This window comes from Megalobrama amblycephala, linkage group LG4 (genome assembly GCF_018812025.1).
Source record: "Megalobrama amblycephala isolate DHTTF-2021 linkage group LG4, ASM1881202v1, whole genome shotgun sequence".
In the NCBI taxonomy this organism is placed as follows: Eukaryota; Metazoa; Chordata; class Actinopteri; order Cypriniformes; family Xenocyprididae; genus Megalobrama; species Megalobrama amblycephala.
The window spans coordinates 5,507,558-5,532,948 of record NC_063047.1 but is presented as its reverse complement, the minus strand read 5'-3'; the positions used below and the strand labels follow the sequence as shown (position 1 = coordinate 5,532,948).

General features: G+C 35.5%; 2 protein-coding genes and 1 long non-coding RNA gene across 7 annotated transcripts in view; 2 read left to right on the top strand and 1 right to left on the bottom strand.

Moving 5' to 3' along the window:
• Positions 1-2,617: 2,617 nt before the first annotated feature.
• LOC125266389 lies at positions 2,618-6,557 on the bottom strand. The gene is made up of 2 exons (XR_007184485.1): positions 6,420-6,557; positions 2,618-2,951 (listed from the first exon to the last, which is right to left on the bottom strand). It is a non-coding gene; the product is annotated as an uncharacterized LOC125266389 (long non-coding RNA).
• Positions 6,558-6,597: 40 nt separating this feature from the next.
• On the top strand, positions 6,598-9,541 carry nccrp1 (P1, F-box associated domain containing). The gene is made up of 6 exons (XM_048186980.1): positions 6,598-6,875; positions 7,777-7,863; positions 8,086-8,182; positions 8,545-8,640; positions 9,044-9,182; positions 9,268-9,541. The coding sequence occupies exons 1-6, from the start codon at positions 6,731-6,733 to the stop codon at positions 9,403-9,405; spliced, it is 702 nt and encodes a 233-aa protein (XP_048042937.1). The 5' UTR covers positions 6,598-6,730; the 3' UTR covers positions 9,406-9,541.
• A 1,886-nt stretch (positions 9,542-11,427) lies between these two features.
• Positions 11,428-25,391, top strand: part of slc8a2a (solute carrier family 8 member 2a) — a 29,975-nt gene continuing 16,011 nt past the window's right edge. For 2 of the 5 annotated variants that reach the window (XM_048186977.1, XM_048186975.1), the window contains exons 1-2: positions 11,428-11,693; positions 18,062-18,216. The gene's annotated coding sequence lies outside the window, so the exon portion shown is untranslated. Of the gene's footprint in view, positions 11,694-18,016; positions 18,217-25,391 lie in introns of all 5 variants that reach the window. The other 3 variants (XM_048186979.1, XM_048186978.1, XM_048186976.1) reach the window with 2 other exon arrangements.

The window sequence follows — 25,391 nt, the reverse complement described above, 5'->3', positions numbered from 1 at the left end:
AAAAAAAAAGAAAGAAAATATTGTACCCGACCCGCTTCCTTACCCGCATTTTTTAAAAGTAGTAAATGTTCATCGTAGCGTCATTGGGCCATATTTGGAAAAGTGTGACAGCCCTTAGGAGCGCAAACTGTTCTTTTTCTGAATGCTGTATGATATAGCCTAGTGTTATGTAATAAAGGCTTGATTTATTCATTTATTTCGTATCATTTTCTTAACAATTAAGATGCTGCATGTGTTTATCCAGTCTAATCGAAGTGTGCGTCTCTCCCCCGACTTTCCCAACAAAAATTCCGCCCCCTCTGCAGAAAATACATAAAACTGACATTACTGAGCTATATGCGTTTAAAAGTAGCCTATTAAAATGGTGCAATGGCTCAGTTCAACGTGTTGGGAAATCTGGCATTTTGTCCCGCGCCAGCATTTATTCAAAAGTTAATAACGCTCAACATTAATAATGTTACTATTTCATTCTTTCATTATTTCGGCAAATGTCTCCCACACTTTGCTCTTTCTATTTGTGTATTTGTGGAGCTTCCACTCCCCAGTCTTCACCTTGTCTCTTGCCGCTTCCATCTCTACCTGCAGACTGAGCTCGTGCGTCATCTTCGCGCAAGTTATTCAGCCAATAAAGTCTAGGCCTATGTATTTCATAGAAAATTGTGTCTAGTACTATATAAATTACAAAGGTTTAATTGGCATCTTTATTTCAAACGACCCGACCGACCGCGACCCGAATATCATTAAAAATATTTTTGGATGACTCGTAACCGCGGGTAACCGCGGGTGACCGCAGGCACCCGCTCATTTTGGATCAACCCGCGCATCATTGTCATCCACACTGAACAAATCCGATTCAAAGAGTCCTATTTTACTGTATGTCCATGTAAAGGAAAGTACTTCAACACCTGACTATTTCTCCTGAGACTGGAATCTGCTATTTCTCAATATTTCAGTGATCTGCTAATTAAAAATGCTTATCAATTGTTTCAGTATATGTTTTAAATATTTTTTCAATACTTTTGAGCTGCTGCTGTTGTTGAAGAAGTACAGGTTTTATACTATATTTAATGACTGGAACATTAGGTCTTCATTTCTGACTTGCTGTGTTTAAGCATTTGTAAATAAGATGAGAAAGATCCATGATTTTGGCATGGGGTAAGCTTTTATGAAAAGAAACTTTAAGCATTTTAGAAACGTGTTAATTAACAGCATTTTGTGTGAAATTACATGAATTGTGTTAATGGTATGGTCACAACAGACGGATTTTCTGCTAAATGTGTTTAGGGTTTTGAAAATGTGACTACAGAATGGACAAAAGTATGTTAGCAATTGAAAAAAAGTAAATGCATTTACTTACATTTTATTTCCATTTAAATGATGGGACAGTTTGTTCAATTGAACATATGAAATATAAGCTGATCTATACTAACCTGTTATGCTAGACCAATTTACATTTTTATGCAACTTACTTTAAAAATTTATGATAAATTTTTAAAAAAAATAAATAGATGACTAACATGTAACACTAGTCTAGGCTGTGTATACAACCGGCCATGGAACTGCAGCAATATCTGAGAAACAGTAAGCGTTCATATTTATTTTGTGACTGTTTCAAGCATGTGGCATCAGAAGGGTGGTGTCTCTCTCTCTCTCTCTCTCTCTCTCTCTCTCCCTCTCTCTTTACAACCCTCTTCCATCTCATCCTCCGTCTCTCTGTCTCTCTGGGTTGTATTGCATTGACTCAGCAAAGGACTCAATCAGTGAAGTTGATATAAATCAGAATTTGATGCTTATGATTAATGGCAATACTTAGCATGATGCATATGAATACAGTTTAAGTAAACTATTTTAAAAAAAAAGCAAAATGATTGCACACTATGTTTTTAATAATTGTATAATTGTAAAACTGTATTAGAGTGCTTTAAATGACTTTCACTCTACACATGTGCAGGTGATAGTTCATGAACTTGCGAACAGCAAAGCCGGTCTGAAAACGTCTCATACATTACAAGAATATACTCGCATACAGAGAGAGAGATATTCCCCTTTCATATCCATAGTAGTGTGAGTCTGCTAATGGACCCACAGATAATTATTCTGACACCTGGTTCATACTGTTTCACATCTCTAAGTGTGTGACTGCAGTCTAGCCACTTACATAAGTACATAAGGAGTGTATCGTGTGTACATTTGGCATGTGTTGTATGAAATGCAATATGACTGTACTAATGTGCAACTCCCTGAGGCCACCAGTACACAGTGTGCTTGACCAACTTTACATATTATTTACATAATTACGCAGGATTTCTCTAAATAATTTTACACTGCATATGAAATACTATAATTGTAGATTTTGAAAAAAAAAAAATGTACAGCTTTATTTGTGGATTTATTAAGCTTAGTTTACTAATAGCTTTACTTTTCATTTACTTTCAAAGATAGAAAATTCCTGAAATGTGTTGTATATATTGCTGGGTGTGAAAAAAAAAATAGCCTATTGAAATCATAATTATTTTTAACCAATATCCCAAATTGAAAATGACTGAAAAGTCTATTGCAAAAGAAAAAAAAAATTAACCTGAAATTATTTTATTGCAATTTATTTTTAAATAATTTGTTTGATGTGTATGCTTATTTATTTTGTGACACATTCTTTTTCTCGCTCTCCGTGATTACAGTATGTGTAACTGCTGGACTTTCCTCATGAAATGACTGAATAGCAAATGCTGGTTTACCACATCCATGTGATTTTACTGATGTTTGTGTGGCTTCAGGTGCATTTAGAAGGTTGTTCTGAGCTCAGACAGCAAATGAGTACAAATTAAACCATATAAAGTGATGTTGTTATATTTGTGTTTCATACCCTGTAGATAGAGAATCCTACAGCTGCCAATCCTCAAAGACAGAACAACCACCATCTCTCCCTGATGGCCATCTGCTGCCACTGCAATCTGAAAACAAGAAAGGAGAGAGATGTGAGGATTATGAGAATGTGATAAGACAATCAATGAGATGAAAAAGTGCATCATTAATCATTTATTAATCAATAATTATTTATTTATTAATCAATGTCTGTGGTTCATATGATTTTTGTCCCTTTTGCTCCATAGAAGTTCCCTTTATCTTTTGCTCTAGAAAATGCACTTACACATTTTATTAAATACAGCCTGCAAAACTAACCTCGACTCGACTTGTGACATCATTAAGCAATACAGGAAACTGACTAAACTCTGTATAACAATGAAGGTGTTGTGAGAATGTTTCTTTGTATGTTTGTTTAATAGATGATTAATAGGAGGTACTGAGTGGATGTCTGTGGGAACAGATGGTTTGGTGTTTGTTTGATTTTTTTAAAAGTCCCAGGCCTTTGTTTGTTTGGCAGGGCTCAGGATTTCAGCTGACAGGGAGTTAGATCTTAAGCAGTGAGTAGTTATGTTATCCATTTGTACAAAAACCACAGCAACTGATGTGGTTGTGGTTAAGGGTCATCCAGAAGTGCTTTTTCCAATGTTGGCTTCTGGGTTGATTTTCCCTCTTCTACTGCTGCAAAAGATGTGGTTGTTGATTTGATCAAATTAATCAATAATTGAAGCTGTAACCAGAGCTGGGTTGTAATGGATTATATGTAATCTGAATTACGTAATCAGATTCCAAAAATCAAGTAGGCTACTTGTAATTAGAGAAGCTAAACTACTTTAAAAATACTCATACTCAGACTACAGTTACTTTTTTATGGATTACATGATTACATATTCTTTACACAGTAGCAGTAAGTTGTTCAAAATTCATTGATTCTCCTACTTTTTCATTTTTTTAATGTTTATTTTTTTCATAATAAATTTGCCGCTTATATAAGTTCGTGATTCTTCGAGTTTTTCTGGCGGTGAGGAGGAGGGGTGTGGAATCTTGCACAGAAATCAGCAACAAGAAGAATATTTGTTTTTGTAATGCTGTTTTCTAAATTTACTTAATTTTATTTAAATATGTTTTAAAATCATAAGATGTGATTTGGTTTTATTCAGTGTTATTATCAGCAAACACTAACAGGTACATAGTGTTAGTATTTTGAAGTATTACAGTATTTCACAATTGCTAAAACACTAAACCCCATTCTCTGAACCCAATGCTCAGTGGCCTAAACCCATTTGTCGAATCAGTCACTTTGTTGGCAAAACCTTAAACAAGTTCAGGTAGTTAAGACACTGTTTGCAAATCTCATCCACTCTTTTTGCAAAACTCTAAACACATTCTTACTCACTAAAACACATTTTGCACTGTGTTGCAAAATGGTAAATACATGTGGCAAAAGTTAAACACAACTACAACTCAGTTGTCATCCTTTAAACACAATGACTCAAAATTATTCACACTTATTTCTAATGATGTGATCAAATCAACTGTATAAAATATAGGTCAGTTCAGAGTGCACAGGTGACACAGGTGCTGAATGATGATACCAACAATAGATGGAAACAATCTGAAAAGTAGAGGAGGAAGAGTATGTGTAAGAGGATGATGAGGAGAAAGAGCAAGGGGTGTGGAGACAAGGCTGTCAAGGCTGGATCCGGCACAGGTTTTTCCCTTTGCCTGGCAAGAGACGACATGGCCTGTGATGTGGAAAATGTCCTCAACAATATTCAATAATATTCAACAATACTATTGTACAGAATGAATCTCTCACTGACTCTGAACTTTGTTTTTTTTGTGTGTGTGTGTGTGTGTGTGTGTACTGTATCATGCTTTTCATTTAGAGTTTTCTTTGACCTTGACAGCCTTGTCTCCACACCCCTTGCTCTTTCTCCTCATCATCCTCTTACACATACTCTTCCTCCTCTACTTTTCAGATTGTTTCCATCTATTGTTGGTATCATCATTCAGCACCTGTGTCACCTGTGCACTCTGAACTGACCTATATTTATACAGTTGATTTGATCACTTCATTAGAAATAAGTGTGAATAATTTTGAGTCATTGTGTTTAAAGGATGACAACTGTGTTGTAGTTGTGTTTAACTTTTGCCACATGTATTTACCATTTTGCAACACAGTGCAAAATGTGTTTTAGTGAGTAAGAATGTGTTTAGAGTTTTGCAAAAAGAGAGGATGAGATTTGCAAACAGTGTCTTAACTACCTGAACTTGTTTAAGGTTTTGCCTACAAAGTGACTGATTCGACAAATGGGTTTAGGCCACTGAGCATTGGGTTCAGAGAATGGGGTTTAGTGTTTTAGCAATTGTGAAATACTGTATAAATATTGTTATATATATATATATATATATATATATATATATATACAGACATTCAATACTATATAATATTGAATATAATACTGTACTTGCAGTACATACAGTATACTTTAAATTCACATTACTTGTGATTTCTATACATTTTATGTAATGGCAAAATGTGTTTACTGTGTTAAAATATACTTTTTTTCTGTAACCTCATGTTCTGGATGTTGTGTTTTCCATTTTTCAATGTAGTGTCTAATGAATGATCTGTAGTGTTTATATATTGTTTAATGTGTGTATGATCTGAAAGCTTTGTTTGATTTTGAAGAGTCAGAAGTTTTGTGAAATTAGTTTGAAGATTGGATTTGTGTTTAATGTTTTGAGAAAATGAGTGATGGTTTCAAGAAATGTGTTTTAGCAATTGTGAAATACTGTAACTGTCCATACATTGCACTTGCACTTGTATGAAATAATCTGTTGAGGCTCTTGTTGGTGAATAGAATATATTTTTTGGAAAATATTTTTTCTTTGTATCTGTCAAAATAGTACAAGATTATCCTACAATACAAAAAATAATCTACAATACACAAATAATCTAAATGTAATCCAAAAGTAGTTAGATTCGTTACCAAAAATGTGTAATTTCTAAGAGATTATATTACTGATTACAAATTTTGTCATGTAATTTGTAATCAGTACTGATTACAATTCATAAGTAATCTACTCAGCTCTGAGTGTAACATACAAAATACATTATTTTAACAAATAAATCTTTATTTTAATTAGTTTACTATATTTAATATAGATTTGTAGCAAAATCATATTTTTCAACTATTTATTGATTAATTATTATCCAGAGTTTATTCATGTGCATTTCCAAGACTGTTTATAGGTATGAGTTACATTTATTTGAAAGATTTACTGATGGATTTGGCAAGGCAAGGCAACCCTGAACCCTGCCTGTTCAGGGGTGCGTTTTCCGAAAGCATCGTTGGTGAACCATGGTCGTAAGTCCCATTGAACTCTATTGGTAACGACGGAACTTGCGACCATAGTTCGCTTTGGGAAACGCACCCCAGGACTGAACTTTAAATCTTTGCTGACATGATAAAGCTCTTGATGTTGTCTTTATGGGTGTGGTATATAAGTTCACCTGTGTGCTGATCATTAATTATATATCTTGCCCCTACCTGTTCGTTTTTTTGTAAAGCAAGGCCATCAGTAATGAAATGTTTGAAATACTCTTGACATTTGTCTTGACATTTGTCCCTGTCTATGCGAAAATGATCAAGTATCTTGACACCATTCATGAATCATGTTGTGAAACAGAGGTGGTCTGTCGTTCCGTGTCCGCATTGTGACTCACACTTGCACACTCGTTATTGAGTAAAGTGCAGTAAAGTATAGGCAATCTTGCACAAGACTCTTCTGAACCAGTTTTCTGGGTGGAGCAGACCATAATAAAGCGCTTCCTCGTCGACTTCGAGGGAAACAGTCTGAAATGGCGGCGGACTGGAAAAAGAAGTGTGATTCGCAGTGGCAGCTGGGGGCTCACGGTGTCCCCATGCCTGACAGCGTGGACTGGAAATCGGTGTACGAAAAGAAGCCGTTTGGGCGCAACTTACTGAAGAACCCCTCTCCTTACGGTAATGACGTCACACAGACGGATCAAGCTAGTGCTGCTAACGTTAGTTCGCAGTGTTTGTGTGTTCTTAGCAATAAAGAATAGCAGTGAGTAATTTGATGAAATCTGTACTATTGAACTTTGTTGTAACTTACTAACACTGTTATGTTGATCGGTGATGTGGTTGTTACACCGTTACTTTAACTATTGAGAAATTAGGCACAGCGGTGAATCATGCCTGAACACCACCCTACTGGTGTGACCGTAAAAACTGTACTGTTGCTGTGTCCCATTGCGCAGGGTGCGCCCTCCGTAGGTCGCGTTTATCGGCAGCACATTGAAGCTGCAACATTTCAGAAAAGTGACCATATCACATATTACATTGTGACCATGTTAAATGCACATATGTGACCATATTACATCCCGAAGTAAAGAAATTATAGTAATTTACGCCTCACGAGGAATAATAGCAGTCAATTTTATAATGGTTACTTTTCTAAAACGAGACATCCTCGACGACGTATGTGATTTATTTTAATATTGTTGCTAGGCTATTGTTAATTAAAATCAGTAATTTTATGTATGCATGGGCTACAATTAAATTAATCTATTCATGAAAAAAAAATCACAGGGCTAGTTGGTAACGTGGTAGGCTATTATCTTCATAGTATCAAAGTCATGTTTCATGAATAAGGTAAATTATATTTAATTCTGGGGATGGTTGATAATATAGGTAAGAGAGAAACAAGCTACTTTCAAAATACTGAGTCTGTGCAACTATGAAACAATTTGCAGCAATATGTACCACCTTTAAAAATGTTAAATTGTATGAATATTTATATTAGTTTACATGGATAATTTACAAATAAGCATAATCATGCAAATCATTTTGAGCTCATTTTTTTTTCTTGCTCAACAACTAGGTATAAACCACTCCGTGCCACCACCTGAACCCCATCGATCGGAAATACCACCCCCTCCAGACCAGCCACCTCAGTTTGAGCCCAATGGTGAGTTAGCAATCAACACAATAATATGTTTGCTTCCTAAAAACCTCACCACTGCTGAATATTACATTCACTACAATGTAAAATTATATTATATCTGACATTTGACAAGAACATGAATTGTTAAATTGGTTGAACTTTACACCCAAAATATTTGCCATATCTTTGGTTGCTAATAAAAAAGATGATTGAAAATTGAATCTTATACCTGGATGTTAATTGTAGGTAATTTCTCTGGCTGGAAAACTAGTACAGAAGTTTTGCCATATGACACTAGTGGAATTCCCCCCGGGGTTGTGGTCTGCCATCTGCCTCAGCACAGGTGAAGCCCAGTTTTGTGAAAAAAATGATCTTTGTCTCAAAAACTTATCAAAACATTGGTCATGTTCCAGCACAATAGAGGGATTTGTATTTAGTCACTTGCCATTTAGCAAAACCTTTCAAGAATTAAAAAAAAAAAAAAAACTATATAGAATTTAACAGAGTGTTTAACTTTCTTTTTTGTAGCCATTTAAATGCAGGAGGACCCCCGGATTCAATATGTGTTTGCTATATGTATATATGTCTTTATATAGCTTTGTATTTGAATCAGATATGAGCAAGACATTGGCTTGGTCAGTTCTTCAGGGTGAGCAGAAGGTCATATATTCTGTCTGATATAGCCTTTGTTCATCTTTACCTCAGGTGGTTTTCTCTGGAGCAGCATGTGGACCTGAAGGCAGAGGGTCTGTGGGACCAACTGCTGGACAAGTTTCAGCCTAAGATAGTCATTGAGGACTGGTGAGTTGTGAAATACTCATAAAACTAGGTATTTGCATTTTTTTCAGCAACTGTTATTGCAAACTGAGCTGCAAAGAAGAGTCAAACATTAAACTAGATATCAGTTAAAAGCTGTTTTAACAAAGCAAGCTAGCTTTTATGCAATCTATCCCTGTCCACACATTCAAATGGTTTACAGCTAAAGAAAAGGGGACAAAAAGCACAAAGGAATCTGAATTAATTTCTGAAATATCTGAACAAATTATTCTGTAACATAATTATATTTTGTATTTTAGAAGCACTGTTTGAGGTTACATCATGTCTGTGGTGGTCAAAGTGCTTTAGACATTGTCATTTCAGCCAAAGTGGCAGCTTTAATATGCCCTTTCACTTGCAATGTCTGGGTGTTTCCCTTTATGTGTAGGTATGAGGAAAGCCAGCTTGATAAATCTATCTATCAGCTCGACGTCAAGCTCTTGGGTGCCGATGCTAAGACGGTCATTAAGCAGCATGCATATAACCCTGAAGAGAACCTGGAGAACTACTCACACACTTGGAAAAAGGTAGCACACACATGTGTATATTCATATATTTATATTCATAAATAATTTATATACATGTGTCCGCATAACGTGTTTTTGTGTATAGGTCTCCCATGTATTCTCCAATTATGGACCAGGGGTGAGGTACATTCACTTCCTCCACAGGCTGAAGAACCAGTTCATGGTTGAATTCTTTGATACCAAAGTCACAGACAGCTCGATTATTATCAAGACCAGCAAATAAACTGGTAGGATGCATAGTTGATGTAGACTTTGATATTTAGAACAAAGCACTATCGACTCAAATGCTATATAAATTGACTGCACTTTTATAAGATGTATCTAGCAGCATAATGATGTAATAAAACATTCCTCATTCATTTTGTGACACTGTTTCTTTTATGTATTCACAATAGGACTATTAGCGCTATTATATTTTAGTATTTCAGGCCAGCAGATGGCGCTCACTCATTGCAAACAAGACATTGTGAAAATGATCTGTACATAAATGACCAGGTAAAAGCAATTTCTATGAAAATACCATAGTTGCTACAGTTATTTTTACTTCTGTAAAATCGTAAATTAATATAGAATCAGCTCTTTAATTTAGAATCTTGTATTTCTGTTTTTGATGACAGTGGTGGCTGTGTTTATTTTTAGGGACAGTAGAAACTGGTAATTTATTGTAAGGGGAGTTAACAAACAACATGTAACTATTTATTTAATACCTACAAATATTTTAATATCTAGACCAAGATATAACTTGTATAATAACTTTTAACATTTTTAATAACTTTTTTGCATGAAACCGTTATTGTAAGAATAGAAATCCCTTTTAAGATTTTAACCCTCTATGGGACTAATTATGAAATCACAGCTATAAAAAATAAATGACTTTATATTTTACATATAATTAAGGCTAAAATCATTTTCCATGATTAGATTTCTTCATCTGACCTTTTTTTTTTTTTTTAAACTGACTTTGTCCTATAGGCTAAATTGTTTTTGGCAAATTTTCTGAAACTTCACACACATTCAAATGCATTTTCTATATCTGAAAAGTAGTGGAAAGGTCTTAGTGTTTCAAGAAACATTAATATTTCTAGTTTCTAGTTTCTAATTTCTAATTGTATATTAGTTTTATATACAATTAATATAAAACTTTATTAATATTTCATTTCATCTTATGCTACTATATTTCATATGGAACTCACATGTGAAAATGTCAAAAACTTCAGATGTAATTCAGATGTAACTTTACTGCCTGAAAAGTAGTGAAACCATGTCTTAGTGTTGTAAAAAAAAACATTCAAAAACATTGTTTCTTTTTTTGAATTCCAAATCAATTGTAACACAAGTGGAAATCAACAAGACTCTTCTTTTTCAGTGTGCCCCACAATTTCCAAACATAACTCAGTTTTAACCTGTTTAGTAATTTTTGGAGCATCCTGCTTGTCAGTGTAGTGAGGACAGTCAGTGGCTTCTTTCCTGATGATGTGTGGATCACATCTTCCAAACAAATAAAGTCTATGACTTATAGTCTTCATCTCTGCCCTCACCCTTACTTTTTCTATTCTCCTTGATCTTCAACTTCTTCCTTTCCTTTCTGAAGTTGATCTTCAACTTCCTTTCTCCGTATTTTCTGATGCACTGCCATCATTATCATCACAACTTTCTGAAAAAGGTACAGCTTTTCCTCTCTATCTTCTAAAAAACTTACGAACATCAACCTAAATCATAGGCAAAAAGGCTATTATGAACAATAGTGCCAGCTACACAGAAAATATGTATCCCCTAAAAGAGCTTTTTTGTCAGTTTATGTGTAAAGAACAGGGTTGGTGTTTTTTTGGGGGGTTTTTTGGTCTTTGAGTTACAAAATGTGCAAAAACGTTAGAAAACACAATTGGATATACAATGATATTTTTTAAAAATGTAATTTATTTGTATTTTCTAGTCTAAAATGAACTCACTATGGTGCTTTAACAGCATGTGCTAAGGTCTTGACTTCCTTGTTGCCAAAAATGTCAAGCACATGGCACATAGATTTTAATATTATTGGCTGAAGGAGATGTACAATTAGTCTTTATATATATATATATATATATATATATATATATATATATATATATATATTTTTTTTTTTTTTTTTTTTTTTTTTTATATATTAAATGCAGTTTTTTGTGCGTCATTTATAAATGACGATGCTCCATAGAGGGTTAGAATAGAATCCTTATATCTGCCTTGGATTTAGGTGATACCCTCTGGCTTGTGTATATAAAGGCCAGTGTTCAGGTATTTTGAGGGCGACACGCTTTGACGCACCAATCAGAGCGTCGCGTTGAGCTGTTGAGCAGTCTATCGCGTGCTGTGCGCGAGGAGGATGCGCGCTTGTTTGGGATGCTGGCATACTTCAGGACAGAAACATACACCACGAAAACTAATGGCGCAATTCTGCTGAGCACTCGAAAAGCATCCTCTACTGCCTCCGGTCATGTCCGTCCCAGCCACCCCAGGTTTGCCATAGATATTAAGGTAAGTTCTGTTGAATAACTTTATTAAACCACACTCACTTGGCTTAATAGTAAGCATACTTTATTGCTGGTGTTCAGACACGCACATTGGTTTACTAATTGCCACTACTTTTGACAGCTTCTTTGTTTGGTTTCATAAACCGAAGAATGAAATAAACTTTTAGGTGTCTTTTATACCGTTAAGTTACCTCACAGTCGCACCTGTTAGCAGTCGCACGAGTCTCAGTCTGTGGCTGTTTTACACAAGTTATTAATGAGCCGCTCAACCTTGGGTCTGCTAGGTTTCTTTTGTATTATTTAGGAGTTGATGAAAGCTAAAAACGAGAGTCGTTTTCACCCAACACGGGAAAAAGACAAATGGGCAGCTGTTACCTTGGGAGAGTTTCTTTTGGCACTGACCCTTAAAATTACTATTGTTGGTGTAAACGAATATAGTTTGATTCATTCATGTTAAGTCATATTAAATCCAGTTTATTTAGATGTGACCACATTTTAGGTTACGTGAAAACATGCAGTGGGTATTTCGAGCAGCCCCCCTATTGGTAGCCTACCCTTCAAACCCAGGGATGGCCTGAGATACCCCCACTCAGCTCTCACATTCACTGCTTGCCTTTTAATCTATTAAAAATTCACAGATGGAGAACATGGATAGATTGAAGTATCTTTTTCAATTCACTCTCTTGATTGTGCATTTAAAACAGAGTATATGTGATCTAACAATAAACTTAATGCACCTGAAAATACAATGTAAAATAAGCAGTTGTTCATTTGAAAGTCCTCTCGGCTAGTGGATCATCTGTGTCACTGTTAAAGCGGTCTGTTAAAAATTTCTGCAGCAGAGTAATACTTAAAGTCTTGGATTACGTGAAAGTCACGATTGTCTGCTGGAAGTCTGTGTGCGGTCAAAGTGGAACTGATTAAACGGTAACCCGTCTAGCTCAGAAAAGGTGTTGTCTTTCGAAATGGAAAAAAGAAACAGAATATTTAGTTACAATCCTTGGTGCGGTCAGTCAGTAACGTGGGTAAACGTGACTGCAAGTAGATTGCACACATGAGTGTGTCGTGGTAAGGATGATGATGAAGTGATTCTGTCCTGAAGACTCTCTCTTTAATGAGAAAGTTTGGTTTCAGGTCAATACTGGAGAAAGTAGTTCCATTATTGCAATCATTTATCCTTTCATTTACTCTAGTTACTTTAACGTTCTCTAGTCCCAGAATCTGCATTCCCAACTGACTGCTCTGACTTCCATTTTCTTGTTTTGTTTCTGAGAAAATCCTACAGAGCACTCATATGGAAATACAAGCAAAGCAGACACTATTCAATAGCAACATCTCCCACATGGTCACATGTATGTACACACACTCACATGTTAGTGGTTAACCTCCCTCGGATGAAGGGGCACCTCTAAACGGTAAAGTATCCCTGAAGTTTTGTAACAGTCAGAAACATGAGACTCAGTATGTGTCCTGTATGACAGACCATTTTTACATCAGCACAATGTAGACAAACTCAGTGTGTTACTGAGTCGAAGATGTGCTTACATTAGCATTCAAAAGTAGCACAACTGATTTCAACATTGATCATAATAATAAATGTTTCTTGAGCAGCAAATCAGCATGTTAGAATGATTTCTGAAGGATCATGTGACACTGAAGACTGGAGTAATAATGCTGAAAATTCAGTTGTCATTCACAGGAATAAATTACATTTTAAAATATTTTCTAATAGAAAAGTTATTTTAAATTGTAATAATATTTCACAATATTAGTGTATTTACTGTATTTTTGATCAAATAAATGAAGGTGTGGTGAGCATAAGAGACTTTCAAAAATGTATCAACCCCAAACTTTCGAACAGTAGTGTGTAATTGAGACTGATGATGACAAAACGTGATATCTCTATCCATCCTTTCCTTCTAAAAAAGTAAACCAACAACACTTTATTAAAATGTATTTATAAACACTTTATTTTAAACTAATGCATTTTGGTGCACAGGTATTCATCAGAGTTAAAAGAAGAAATAATGAAATCCTTTAAATTCAAACTAAAAACAACTTTAACTTTAATAAACCTTTAAGAACAGAATTGTCAGTTTTTTCTTTTCTAGCAGATGGTTTTTACCTTTTTGGTCAATGTAAAGAATTTCTTTTCACTCACTCCCTGATGAAAACTTGTGTGCCAAAACACCTCAGTTTTGTGATTAATAAATTCATTTAAAAAAAAAAGTGTTGCTGGTTTACCTTATATATGGTCTGGTACTTACAAGCACCTTGTTTGATAGTGAAGATGCATCAGAATAACTACTTGGAGATTTCACAAAACCATTCCAACCCATTTTCTCTCTTGCCTCATGTTTCCACTCACATGTAGGCTTGTCGCAATAATCAGTATATCTACTTATCGTGCAATATACGTACATGACCTCAATAATTTTTGGTGACGCAATATATCGCTCATTTTGTTTACATGATAATGAATGTCACCAACATTTTGCCAAACATCTGCAAGTCATCTGCAGTTCCTACACAGAGCAGTCATCGACAGGTGAAAAAAAGCGTTATTTGAGGCGTTAGTGTTTTCCTGACAACTATAGACAGTTTGGAAGAACAAGTCCAAATGCTCTCGATTTCAAAGCCTCAATCCACTGTTCCAGTGCAAATATAAATGTCTTTGTTCATACGGACATGTCGGAGATGTATCTGACTGCTAAAATCTCCATAGTGCCTTTTGTGCATTTGCAGTTTTTTTTTTGTTTTTTCTACTTTACTTTTAAATATTTATCATGTATTTGTTTTTTATTTAGGATATTAAATTTTTTGATCCTTCATTTCCATGATCTAAAGAATGATCTAAAATACTTGTCATTTGAAAGTGTGTAGGCCTACTTGCATTAATATATTATGATTATATATTCAGTGGTATAAAATGGTCTTAAAATGACAATAATATTGTTTATCGCAATTATTTCTGGAACAATATATCGCACAACAAAAAGTAGTTATCGTGACAGGTCTACTCAGATGAACACACACTACTTATTTCTCTCTGTTCAGGGCTGTAAAATAGGATGTGGTTTGTTGTGAGCACGCAGCCAGACAGGTGTGTTTTCTGCTCTTTGGACAGGTAATGCAGTGTTTGCATTGCCTTGCAGAATGTGATACTCTGGGAGTGAGGTAAGACTGAAATTGAGCTCTAGAGAGTTCATCTGCACTGGAGGAAATATGGACAGAAGGGATGAAATGTTGTGAATAAATGAGACTACTTGGTGGTTCGGCTTGCATAATACAATCAAATACATAATAAATGCATGTGAAAAATATGGTATTTTGTGATGGAATGTGTGTTTGCACTGTGATTCACTTTATTGTGAATCTTTATTGTGGAAGTGAGTGAGTGAGTGAAGGATACTTTACTCTAATGTAGAATTATGCTCCTCCTGTAGAAATGGTTGTCAGAAAGAGTATTTAATGATAATTACATTTCAGAAATCTATCTGTAAGTGTAAACGCTATCACCTGATATTTTGTTTTTATTGCTTATATGTATTTTAAGATATTGAACATCAACAACTTAAAGAGATGGTGATGGATTATGGCAAAGATTTAACCCTTAAAGAGCACTTTCCTTTCACTCCGCATATTGTAATGATTTGCTGTGCACTAGTGATTACAGAGTTGTGAAAAAAAAGTTTTAATGCTCCTTTAAAATTTACAGTTACACAAACTCTGTTATATAACACCCAATAATTCATATCTGTTGATTATAACTCTCTGAGCTCTTTCTGAATCTAACTGGCACCCAAGTACTCCGCCCATTATCAATATGAGCAGTCCAGGGATTGTTTATCCATCTTTTATACTGTACACTAATGGTGTGATGCCTAAATTTACTTGTAGCATACAAACTAATTGTAGTTTTTTAGTGCATTTTAATCGTCATTTTCAAAGTAGTATAGATTTATTAGACTTATAATGTTGGCCAGAATTTATGCATCCTTACTGTAAATACTTTTGTTTTGTAATGTAAGCCCTGCAACATTGAAATCAAATGTCAAACAATAACCAACAAAAATTCACTTGCAAAAGCACTTAATTATAATTATGCTACTCATTGTTTAATAAAGTTCTTAGTGATAGATTGTTTTTCAAAAATACAGTTAAAAACGGTAATATTATGATATATTACTAAAATTTAAAATAACTTCTATTTTAATATACCGTTACTTCCGTCTTTAGTGTCACATGATCATTCAGAAATCATTATATGCTAATTTGTTGATTAATAAGCATTTATTTATGTGTGTGTGTATATATATATATATATATATATATATATATATATATATATATTAGGGCTATCAAAATAACGCGTTAATTTCGATTAATTAATCTGGGAAAAAATAACGCGTTAAAAAAATTAACGCAGATTAATCTATTCCGTATTGACCTTTGAACTTGGAGCCGTTCTCGTGCGCGCGAGCTCTCTCTGTCTTCAAAGTAAGCACTGTCTTTGCACTCTCTACCTCACACATAATAATCTAAATCAACTGACACAATGCTAAAAGTTCGTAAGACCGAATCCATGTTTCACGAGGCGCATTCGGAGAATGTTTTTCCTGAATCTCATCTTCTCTGACAGGCGCCCTGCACGTGCAGCTGACATAAACCACACTTTCAGTAACAAAAAGAAAATCCTATCCAGTGGTGAAGTGTTTTCTGTGTTGACAAATCTTTTGCAATATCCTAATAACAGTCGCGATTCGCACGCAACGCGTCAACGTCCGCTAATGTCCAATTCGCGACCTAATGACTCATTTGAACAGATTCATTTTAATGAATCATGACAACAACTGATCTGTCCACACGGTCTATAATGAATCATTTACTCAAACAACTCTGAAATGAGAACATAAGTGTGCTTACCCCATTTAGCAAGAGTGGTTAGTAAAATTAGCCTTAATAATCCACAGTATTTTCAGGTTGTTTAAATGACAATGTGTAGTAAATTAGGCCTACATATAAAATCAGTTAGTTTAGTTAGTTTTAGTTTAGAGTGAGGTGAAACCAGAACAAAGCAAGTTGTTGTTAGCTAGGTGCATTCAATTGTATATGGTAGACAATTATATTATTAGTTAATTTAACTTCTAAATGCTACTTTTTAATACTTTTCAGGTTTAGCAAAAAAGCATCTTCTCTTACAAAGCTATAAAATCTTTTTTTTTTTTTTTTTTTTGCAAAGAGGGCAAGAAAGAATTAAAGTGAGAGTGACGGGTACTTTATTGTCAGTATTGGGCTCGTAGATCACGTGGGTTGGGCACTTTTTACTGTTTGTGTGGATGACCATTTCTGTCACCACCTAAGACCATTTTTGACCAGGGAAAAACCCTGCATTGATTCATTTGAATTGAAATATTTAATACTTTCACAGCAAAAATTATGTATGCGATTAATTTAGATTAATTAATCACAGAGTATGTAATTAATTAGATTAAAATTTTTAATCGATTGACAGCCCTAATATATATATATATATGTAACCCCTGACCCAGGTCCTACTCGCCCCGCTCTGCGCGGGCCTCGAACCTGGGTCTCCGGCGTGGGTCGGACACTCTAACAAGGAGGCTAAAGGCTGCAACCCCTAGCATCAATCGCTAGAGCATCTCTTGAGATCAGAGGAGTGAGGTTTACTCGCACAGCGACTACTAGCTGGCCTTCGTTACACTCACCCCCCTAAACCTCACTCCCATCCGGGTCACGGCACCAATGTGACTGTGTGTGTGTGTAGATGGAATAAATTCACGCCGAGATCAGGTGGATGGTCACTTGGGGTTGCTTTACTGTATCTGTGACGAGAGAAAACTGGGAAAACAGCACCAAATGGCTTATCAGCATACAGCATATCAATGTCACATACAACCTCAGCAGGACGAGCTACGAGACTCTGATTATAGAACTCCGCCCCACAATATCATGTGCACTAACACGAGTGACGTAACAGCCAATGGCGAGTTTCCCAATTTAAGCTGAATTTAACAATAATATTTTTAAACACCGTTACTTTTTTTATTAATGGAAAGTTCAAATTAACAGCATTTATTTTAAATGTTTTTTTGTAACCCCCCAAAAATATATATGTAAAAGTCCTTACTGACACTTTTAATGCATACATATTTTATAAAGGTATTCATTTTCAAACTTCAGACTTTGGTAGTGTATCTGTACTGTACATTTCATCATTCTATATTTCTGATGTATTAATATGTATGTGACATGCAGGTTGTTGTTGTTTACTAAATTTAAATCTTTGATGTGCTTCTACCACAGCTTCTTCCACAGACACACTCTTGACTTCCAGTTGCTCTCTTTCAGTGTGGGATGATAACGAAACTCTGCAGGTTCTGAGCTGAAGCTCTGCTGCTGCAGTCTTGCCATTGCTTTGGCTCTCACACAGAGCTCTACCTGAATCTGCCCTCCTGAGGTTACCTGAGTCCACCCACCTCAAAATACCACCCCATGAGGCACTAGTAAGTCATTTGAGATTGTTTTGACTTGAGCTGCCTCAACTGCATTTACATATTCTGTATTTCTTTGAAGAATTTGGGAGGAAATCAAGGCGTCAGTCATCTAAGTAAAGTCAACAACACACCTATACTGGTCCACATGAATCTCAGCCTACAACTGTGTACAATGTTCACTAAAAAGTGTCATCCCACCACAAATATTTTGTGTGATTTAGTAACCTAAACTCTCAAGTTTATGTTCATATGTGTCAGACAGAAAAAATGTGATTTAGATGGCATTTGTCTAAGCATGAGTGTGTATCTGGTGTGTGTGCTGTGCTAAATATTGCATAACGGCAGTGTCGTGATGAGTGGCGGGTGAAGTTGAGACTGCGGATCCTTCTAGAGTAACGCTGGCCAGGATGAGGGGCCACCGTAACACACACCACAAGACCTGAGCTCTCAGCCTTCCTGCTGCAGTCTGATGAGTGTGTGTGTATGTGTGTCTCACACATACAGTCTGGTTTATTTGTCTCTCTATGTATGTGTGAGCAGGTATGTCTCTCTCACATGTACATGTTTGACGATCTGCTTCGCCTGTTTTATGTCTGTCAGGTGATCCGCTGGTCTCGGTATGGTACGTCCTACTTATGGGGGGAGCATGTAACATGCAACATTCAAAACTGTAGCAGGCTAATCACATGATTCCAGGTCAAATGATCACACTCAGTCTCCGATCCGAACACTTGATCTAAACCTGTCATTAGTTAACCACCTGATCTTAGATCGATCTGCAATAGGTTAATTATTTAATGCATGGATGGAGACCATGAAAGCAAGAGTAGAGTTTCTCAATCCAAACGCCCATGTTAGCGTCTCAGTCACTTGCACCGTCTGTGTGCATGTGTCCGGGTGAGTGTGTACACGTGACTGTGTGTGTTTGTGTCTAAAATACCAAGTCATTCATTTAAACAATGCACTTATTTTTGCATTGTACTTAAATTATCTATAAACTCTATATTTGAAATATTTATAATATTTAAAATAATATTTAAACCTATTAAATTAATTTCTATGGTTACATCTGTAAAAGGCTTTATACGGAACCAAACAGGAAAAAAGGTCTCATTGCATCTGCTTGTCGGTATGGACTTTTAAGATAATCATCTAATCTAGCTAGTCCTTTTATTGTTGGCATTTTTAAATATCCAATTGTTAGTGAGAAGAAGAAAAACAAAAAACTTTTAGACATCAATCTACTTATGTGACCCTGGACCACAACACCAGTCATAAGGATCAATTTTTTGAAATTTTATGAAATTATGAAATAATTTCTAATAATCTGACATATATAAGTTATTATAAATAATAAATAAATAGGTTTGTTAGGATAGGACAATATTTGACTGAGATACATCTATTTGAAAATCTGGAATCTGGAGGTGCAAAAAAAATCAAAATACTGAGAAAATCGCCTTTAAAGTTGTCCAAATGAAGTCCTTAGCAACGCATATTACTTACAAAAATAAATTTTTGATATATGTACTGTAGGAAATTTTCAAATTATCTCTGTGGAACATGATCTTTACATAATATCCTAATGATTTTTGGCATAAAAGAAAAATCGCTAATTTTGGCCCATACAATGTATTGTTGGCTATTGCTACAAATATACTGGTGTGACTTATGACTGGTATGACTGGTCACATATGCGATGGACATCGGTTGTACTCATCTTTGCTCGCTCCTTTGAAGGTATCTTGAGTAAAACAGCTATATATTTAAGGGAGCATATACAAAAGACCTAAACCAGAAGCGATGCAACCTTTTTTATAGGATACGGAAGTGTGTTGTGCATAAACCCCCCATTACAGTGTTGACCCTTCTCTTACCCATCCTTAAACCTAACCATACCACTAAACCTGTCCCTGACCTTACTCAAATCCCACTTCAGTAGCAGCAAAAGTGTTTTGCAATGCAAAATGAACATAAGTACTTTGTACCTAACATTTTTTTTTTTTTAATGCAATCACATAAAAAAGAAATTTAATATAAAGTGTGACCATGTTGGTTGTAGTGTTTTTAATGACAGTTAAAGATGACAATATGATGCTGATAATTAGGGTGTAAGTGAGTGTGTGTTCTGGTGAGTAGAGAGAGAGCAGATTATTGTGTAATGATGCTGAAATGAGATCCCCCCCCCCCCCTCTGTCTTTGTGTGTGTGTGTGTGTGTGTGTGTGTGTGTGTGTGTGTGTGTGTGTGTGTGTGTGTGTGTGTGTGTGTGTCTCATGGCAGCTGGAACACTGTGTGCTAGGACTCACTTTTAAAAGACTGTCTTAAACGGTGTTTTGTTTGTGGGTTACACATGGGCAGCTTCAAGTGAATTTGATTGGCTATGGTTAATTGCTGTTGTGATTGATGGATGTTTTGAGAGAAAGCTATGACCGAATAAAGGTTCAGTAATAACTAAACCCATTGGTTAAAACATTAGAATATGACAGACTTCACAATACCTTGGAACCAAAATATCTCAGATATTACAGATATAAAAATTAGCTTTGCATAAAATTAGTTTTATTATTTTTATTATTTTAATAATATATTTTTTATTAGTTGTGTGTTTGGCTTTGTATTGTTAGTGTAAGTGTTCATAAAGGAGAGTATTGCTGTTATTTTACACAAGTTGATACTATGTTGAGGTATGCGGAATATCATGCTTTCTGTGAGTATTTGTGTATGTGGCTGCTTTACACAACTTTAGCTCAATTGTTCCATGTTGTCCATCCACTATTATGTAGTCTAGTGCGTGTGAGTGTGTGTAATCAGTATTGGATGGCAAATACGATAGAGCCTCCTAGAGAGAGAGAGAAGGTGTTAAAGCACACTCGCTCTCATTAGTGCCTCTCATTCCACAGGGCAACAGCTTAGTAGTTGTCAGTGTGCTTGAACAGACATTGTGGCTGAGAATTTTAAATGAATTAATGTAATTTATATTTAAAAAAAATCAGACGGATGCTGTAAAAAATGTTGAAATCACTCAATTTTAAATGAAGTTAAATTAAATGATTTGTTTTACCTCAAAGTTTTGGCTCAAATAAGAGTAGTGTCATTATTTAATAAACATTTTTTAATTATCACAATTATAATTAGTTGATTAAATAAATGAGTATTTTAGCAAATCAGCTAAAAATGAAGCAGTTACCAAACTGTCCATGTTTTTACTTAACCATCCTCTTCATTTTCCTTTGTCACTCTCACGTTTCCTAGAACGGATCCTCTGCTGTTCTCCCTCTATCTCCCTCTCTGTCTCCCTCTGTCACTTTCTCTCTCTGGTGGTGGTAATCTTAACCACTAAAAGGTGCTAACTCCTATTAAGCTGTCAGAGCTCTGTGTGTAAGCCAATCCGGCCAATCACTTATCAGCGGCACTGACAGACTGAAACAGTGTCATTGTGGTAATCTGAGACATTTCAGTTTCAGCACACACACACACACACCTGCACACAAACATGCACACACATAACTGTAGTGAGAGTAACACATACTCACTTTTACACACATACACAAAAACAAACACACGCTGTCACCCAACATCTACAATAACGTACAAGACACTTTCATACACGTACATATGAGTATGTGTGTGTTTGTGTTGTAGGGCCAGGTGTGATGGGCAGGTTATTTTTGGAGAGTGGTGTAGAGTAACACAGCAAAGCTGATGTCCAGGTAACCATAGCGCAGTTTAGAAAGTGAAATATGAACGCACGGTTCAGTCCAGCACGTCACTCTCAATCTCTACCACACAGATGACGGTCAGAGGAAAATAAGAAGGAGAGAAATTAAGATTCAGATCTTTTGGTGCATGGCAGCATTCTATTGAAATTTCTCATATTCTATCTTAAAATTAAAGTAAAATCTCTGGCACTAAAATATAATTGCGTTTTTCACATTGCATAGTGTTCATGTTTCTACATTACAATTTAGAGTTATGTGTTATAAGCGTTGGTGTCCAAATGTCAAAAATGCACAGTTTTAAGATAATACAAATCAAGCAGTTAGCTAATATCATGTATTTAGGCAGAAGCAATTATCTTATTAAAGCAATTATTACAAGTTGTGATCATAATGATTACTGTATATAGAAATTTTGGCAGTGATTCAGAGTTGGCATCATATGAAGTCCTCACAGGGGTTGGCATCATATCTTCACTGGTGATGGGTCATCTGAAATCTTTATAAGAGGCTGGATCCAAACTGGAGCTGGCGTACTCTAGTTACTCTCTGGGTATCTGAAGTAGAGACACAAAAGCAAATGAAAAATAATTAGCATAGCTGCTGTTCATAATGTTTCAAGCAAAAGATAATCATGTGCATCTCATCTGATATAACTAGATGGTACAAGGTTATGAGGTGCATTATGTGAATGCGTGGCTAAGATGTCTTTAATTTTAATTTAAAGTGGGAGAGTGTGTCTGAGCCCTGAACATAATCAGGAAGGCTGTACCAGAGTTTAGGAGCCAAATGCGAAAACGCTCTCCCTCCTTTAGTGGACTTAGATGTCCTAGGTACTATACCAAAAGTCCTGAGTTTTATGACTTTAAAGAGCGTGATGGATTGTAGGACGATAGAAGATTGGTTAAATACACAGAAGCTAAACCATTTAGGGCCTTATTATAGGTCAGTAGCAATACTTTGTAATCGATACTGAACTTAATAGGTAACCAGTGTAGAGATTATAAAATTGGTGATATATGATCATATTTTGTTGACCTGGTAAGAACTCTAGCAGCTGCATTTTGGACTAATTGTAGCTTTGTTTATTGAGGATGCAGGACAACCACCTAGTAAAGCATTACAGTAATCTAGTCTAGAGGTCATGAAAGCATGAACTAACTTTTCTGCATCAGAAACAGATAACATGTTCCATAACTTAGCAATGTTTCTGAGGTGGAAGAAGGCTGTTTTTCGTAACATGAATTCCGGTGTAATTTTGTAATCTATCCAAGAGTATGTCATGATCTATAGTGTCAAACGCAGTACTAAGATCAAGTAAAACTAGTATTGAGATGCAGCTTTGGTCAGAAGCTAGAAGTAAGTAATTTGTATTTTAAACGAGCACAGTTTCTGTGCTATGATGGGGCCTGAATCCTGGCTGAACGTTTTCATAGATTGCATTAAGATTGCTTTTTTTGCATTGAGGAGCACAATTGAGCGGACACAAATTTTTCTAGTATTTTTGACATAAATGGAAGATTTGAAGTGGGTCTGTAATTTGCCAAATCATTTGGATGTAGTTGTGGTTTCTTAATGAGAGGCTTAATAACTGCTAGCTTGAACAGTCATGGGACATGACCTAGAGATAGAGAGGATTTAGTAATATTGAGAAGAGGCTCTTCTGCTACAGGTAACAACTCTTTCAGTAATTTAGTTAGTATTAGATCTAATAAACATGTTGTTGATTCAGATGCAATGATAATTTTATTTAACTCTTCCTGTCTTTAATTGTAAAGCACTGCAGTTGTTCTTGAGGGACAGTGATTGAGGCTGAATCATTAAATGTTGTCAAAGGTTGTACATTTTCAATTGTAATTCTGATTCTTTCAACTTTCTCAGTGAAGAAATTCATAAAGTCATTACTACTAAACTATGATGGAATATTCAGTTCAGGTGACGTCTGTTTATTTGTTAATCAAGTCACTTGCAGAGATGCTCGGCCCTGGCAGCTTTTAAAGCCTTGTTATAGCAGGACATGCTGTCTTTCCATGAGATTCTAAAGACCTCTAAATGAGTTTGCTTCTATTTGCACTCTAGGTTGCGAGTTTCTCTCTTGAGATTTTAATCTTCTCTGTTTGATCTAAAATACAGTAAAAATAATAATATTGTGAAATATTAATAAAGTTTATATTTGTATTATATTATATTTGTATTATACACCATTAATAAGTTTAGGGTTGGTAAGATTTTTAATACATTTCCTTATCCTCCCCAAGGCTGCGTGTATTTTACATTTTTTAATGTAATTTAACGAGTTTGTTTGCCCATATAATCTTAAAGGTATTAGGTTTAGCTAGTTTGGCTTGCTGTCCACTGATGAGGGGCTCGATGAAGCAGCTTCAACTCGAGCTCTGATATACCCCCACAGTGAAAAAATATAGGATATGATTACATAGGGCAAGGTACCTGAGATGAAGGTGGAGTTTGGGGAGGTGGAGGGATGCTGGAAAAGCTGAGACTGAAGAGAGGTAAGCAGCTGCCTATATACTCTGGCTGTTGATTGGAAGATTAGATGGGCTCGCCTCCCTAAATTACGTTCAGGAACTTCACTTATTCCTATGATGGCAAACTAAATTTTCAGCATCATTACTCCAGTCTTCAGTGTCACGTGAACCTTTAGAAATCATTCTAATATGCTGATTTGCAGCTCAAGAAACATTTCTTATTATTAAAGGTTTAGTTCACCCAAAAATGAAAATTGTCATTAATTACTCACCCTCATGTCGTTCCACAACCGTAAGACCTTTGTTCATCTTTGGAACACAAATTAAGATATTTTTGATAAAATCCGATGGCTCAGTGAGGCCTCCATTGACAGCAAGATAATTAACACTTTCAGATGCCCAGAAAGGTCCTAAAAACATATTTAAAACAACCTTCAACCTTAATGTTATGAAGCGACAAGAATACTTTTTGTGCGTCGGAAAAAAAAAAACTTTATTCAACAATATCTAGTGATGGGCGATTTCAAAAAACTACTTCATGCTTCAGCATGTATCAAAATGCCAAAGTCAGATGATTTCAGTTAATAAGGCATTTAACTTCATCTTTGTATGTTACTGTCAGTCTCTGTTTCTCTGCTTGTATTTAAAGGGTTAGTTCACCCAAAAATGAAAATTCTGTCATTAATTATCCTCATGTCGTTCCACACCCGTAAGACCTTCTTTCGAAATTAAGATATTTTTGATGAAACTCGAGAGCTTTCTGACTCCTCTATAGACAGCAACAACCACTGTCAAGGTCCAGAAAGGTACTAAAGACATCATTAAAATAGTCCACGTGACTACAGTGGTTTAACCTTAATTTTATGAAGTGTCGAGAATATTTTTTTACACAACGCATGTGTGTGATGCTGACGCAGGAGGCAGCCAATAATGAGCCGGCGTTGGACGGAAGCGCTGCACTGCACAAAGTACAAACCTAAA

What these genes read in the sequence shown, in the direction of transcription:
- nccrp1 (XM_048186980.1), top strand. Translation starts at nt 6,731, where the DNA reads ATGGCGGCGGACTGGAAAAAGAAGTGTGATTCGCAGTGGCAGCTGGGG. An exon ending in AAGATAGTCATTGAGGACTG is followed by an intron (nt 8,641 to 9,043) that starts GTGAGTTGTGAA and finishes CTTTATGTGTAG; the next exon opens with GTATGAGGAAAGCCAGCTTG. An exon ending in ACTCACACACTTGGAAAAAG is followed by an intron (nt 9,183 to 9,267) that starts GTAGCACACACA and finishes TTTTGTGTATAG; the next exon opens with GTCTCCCATGTATTCTCCAA.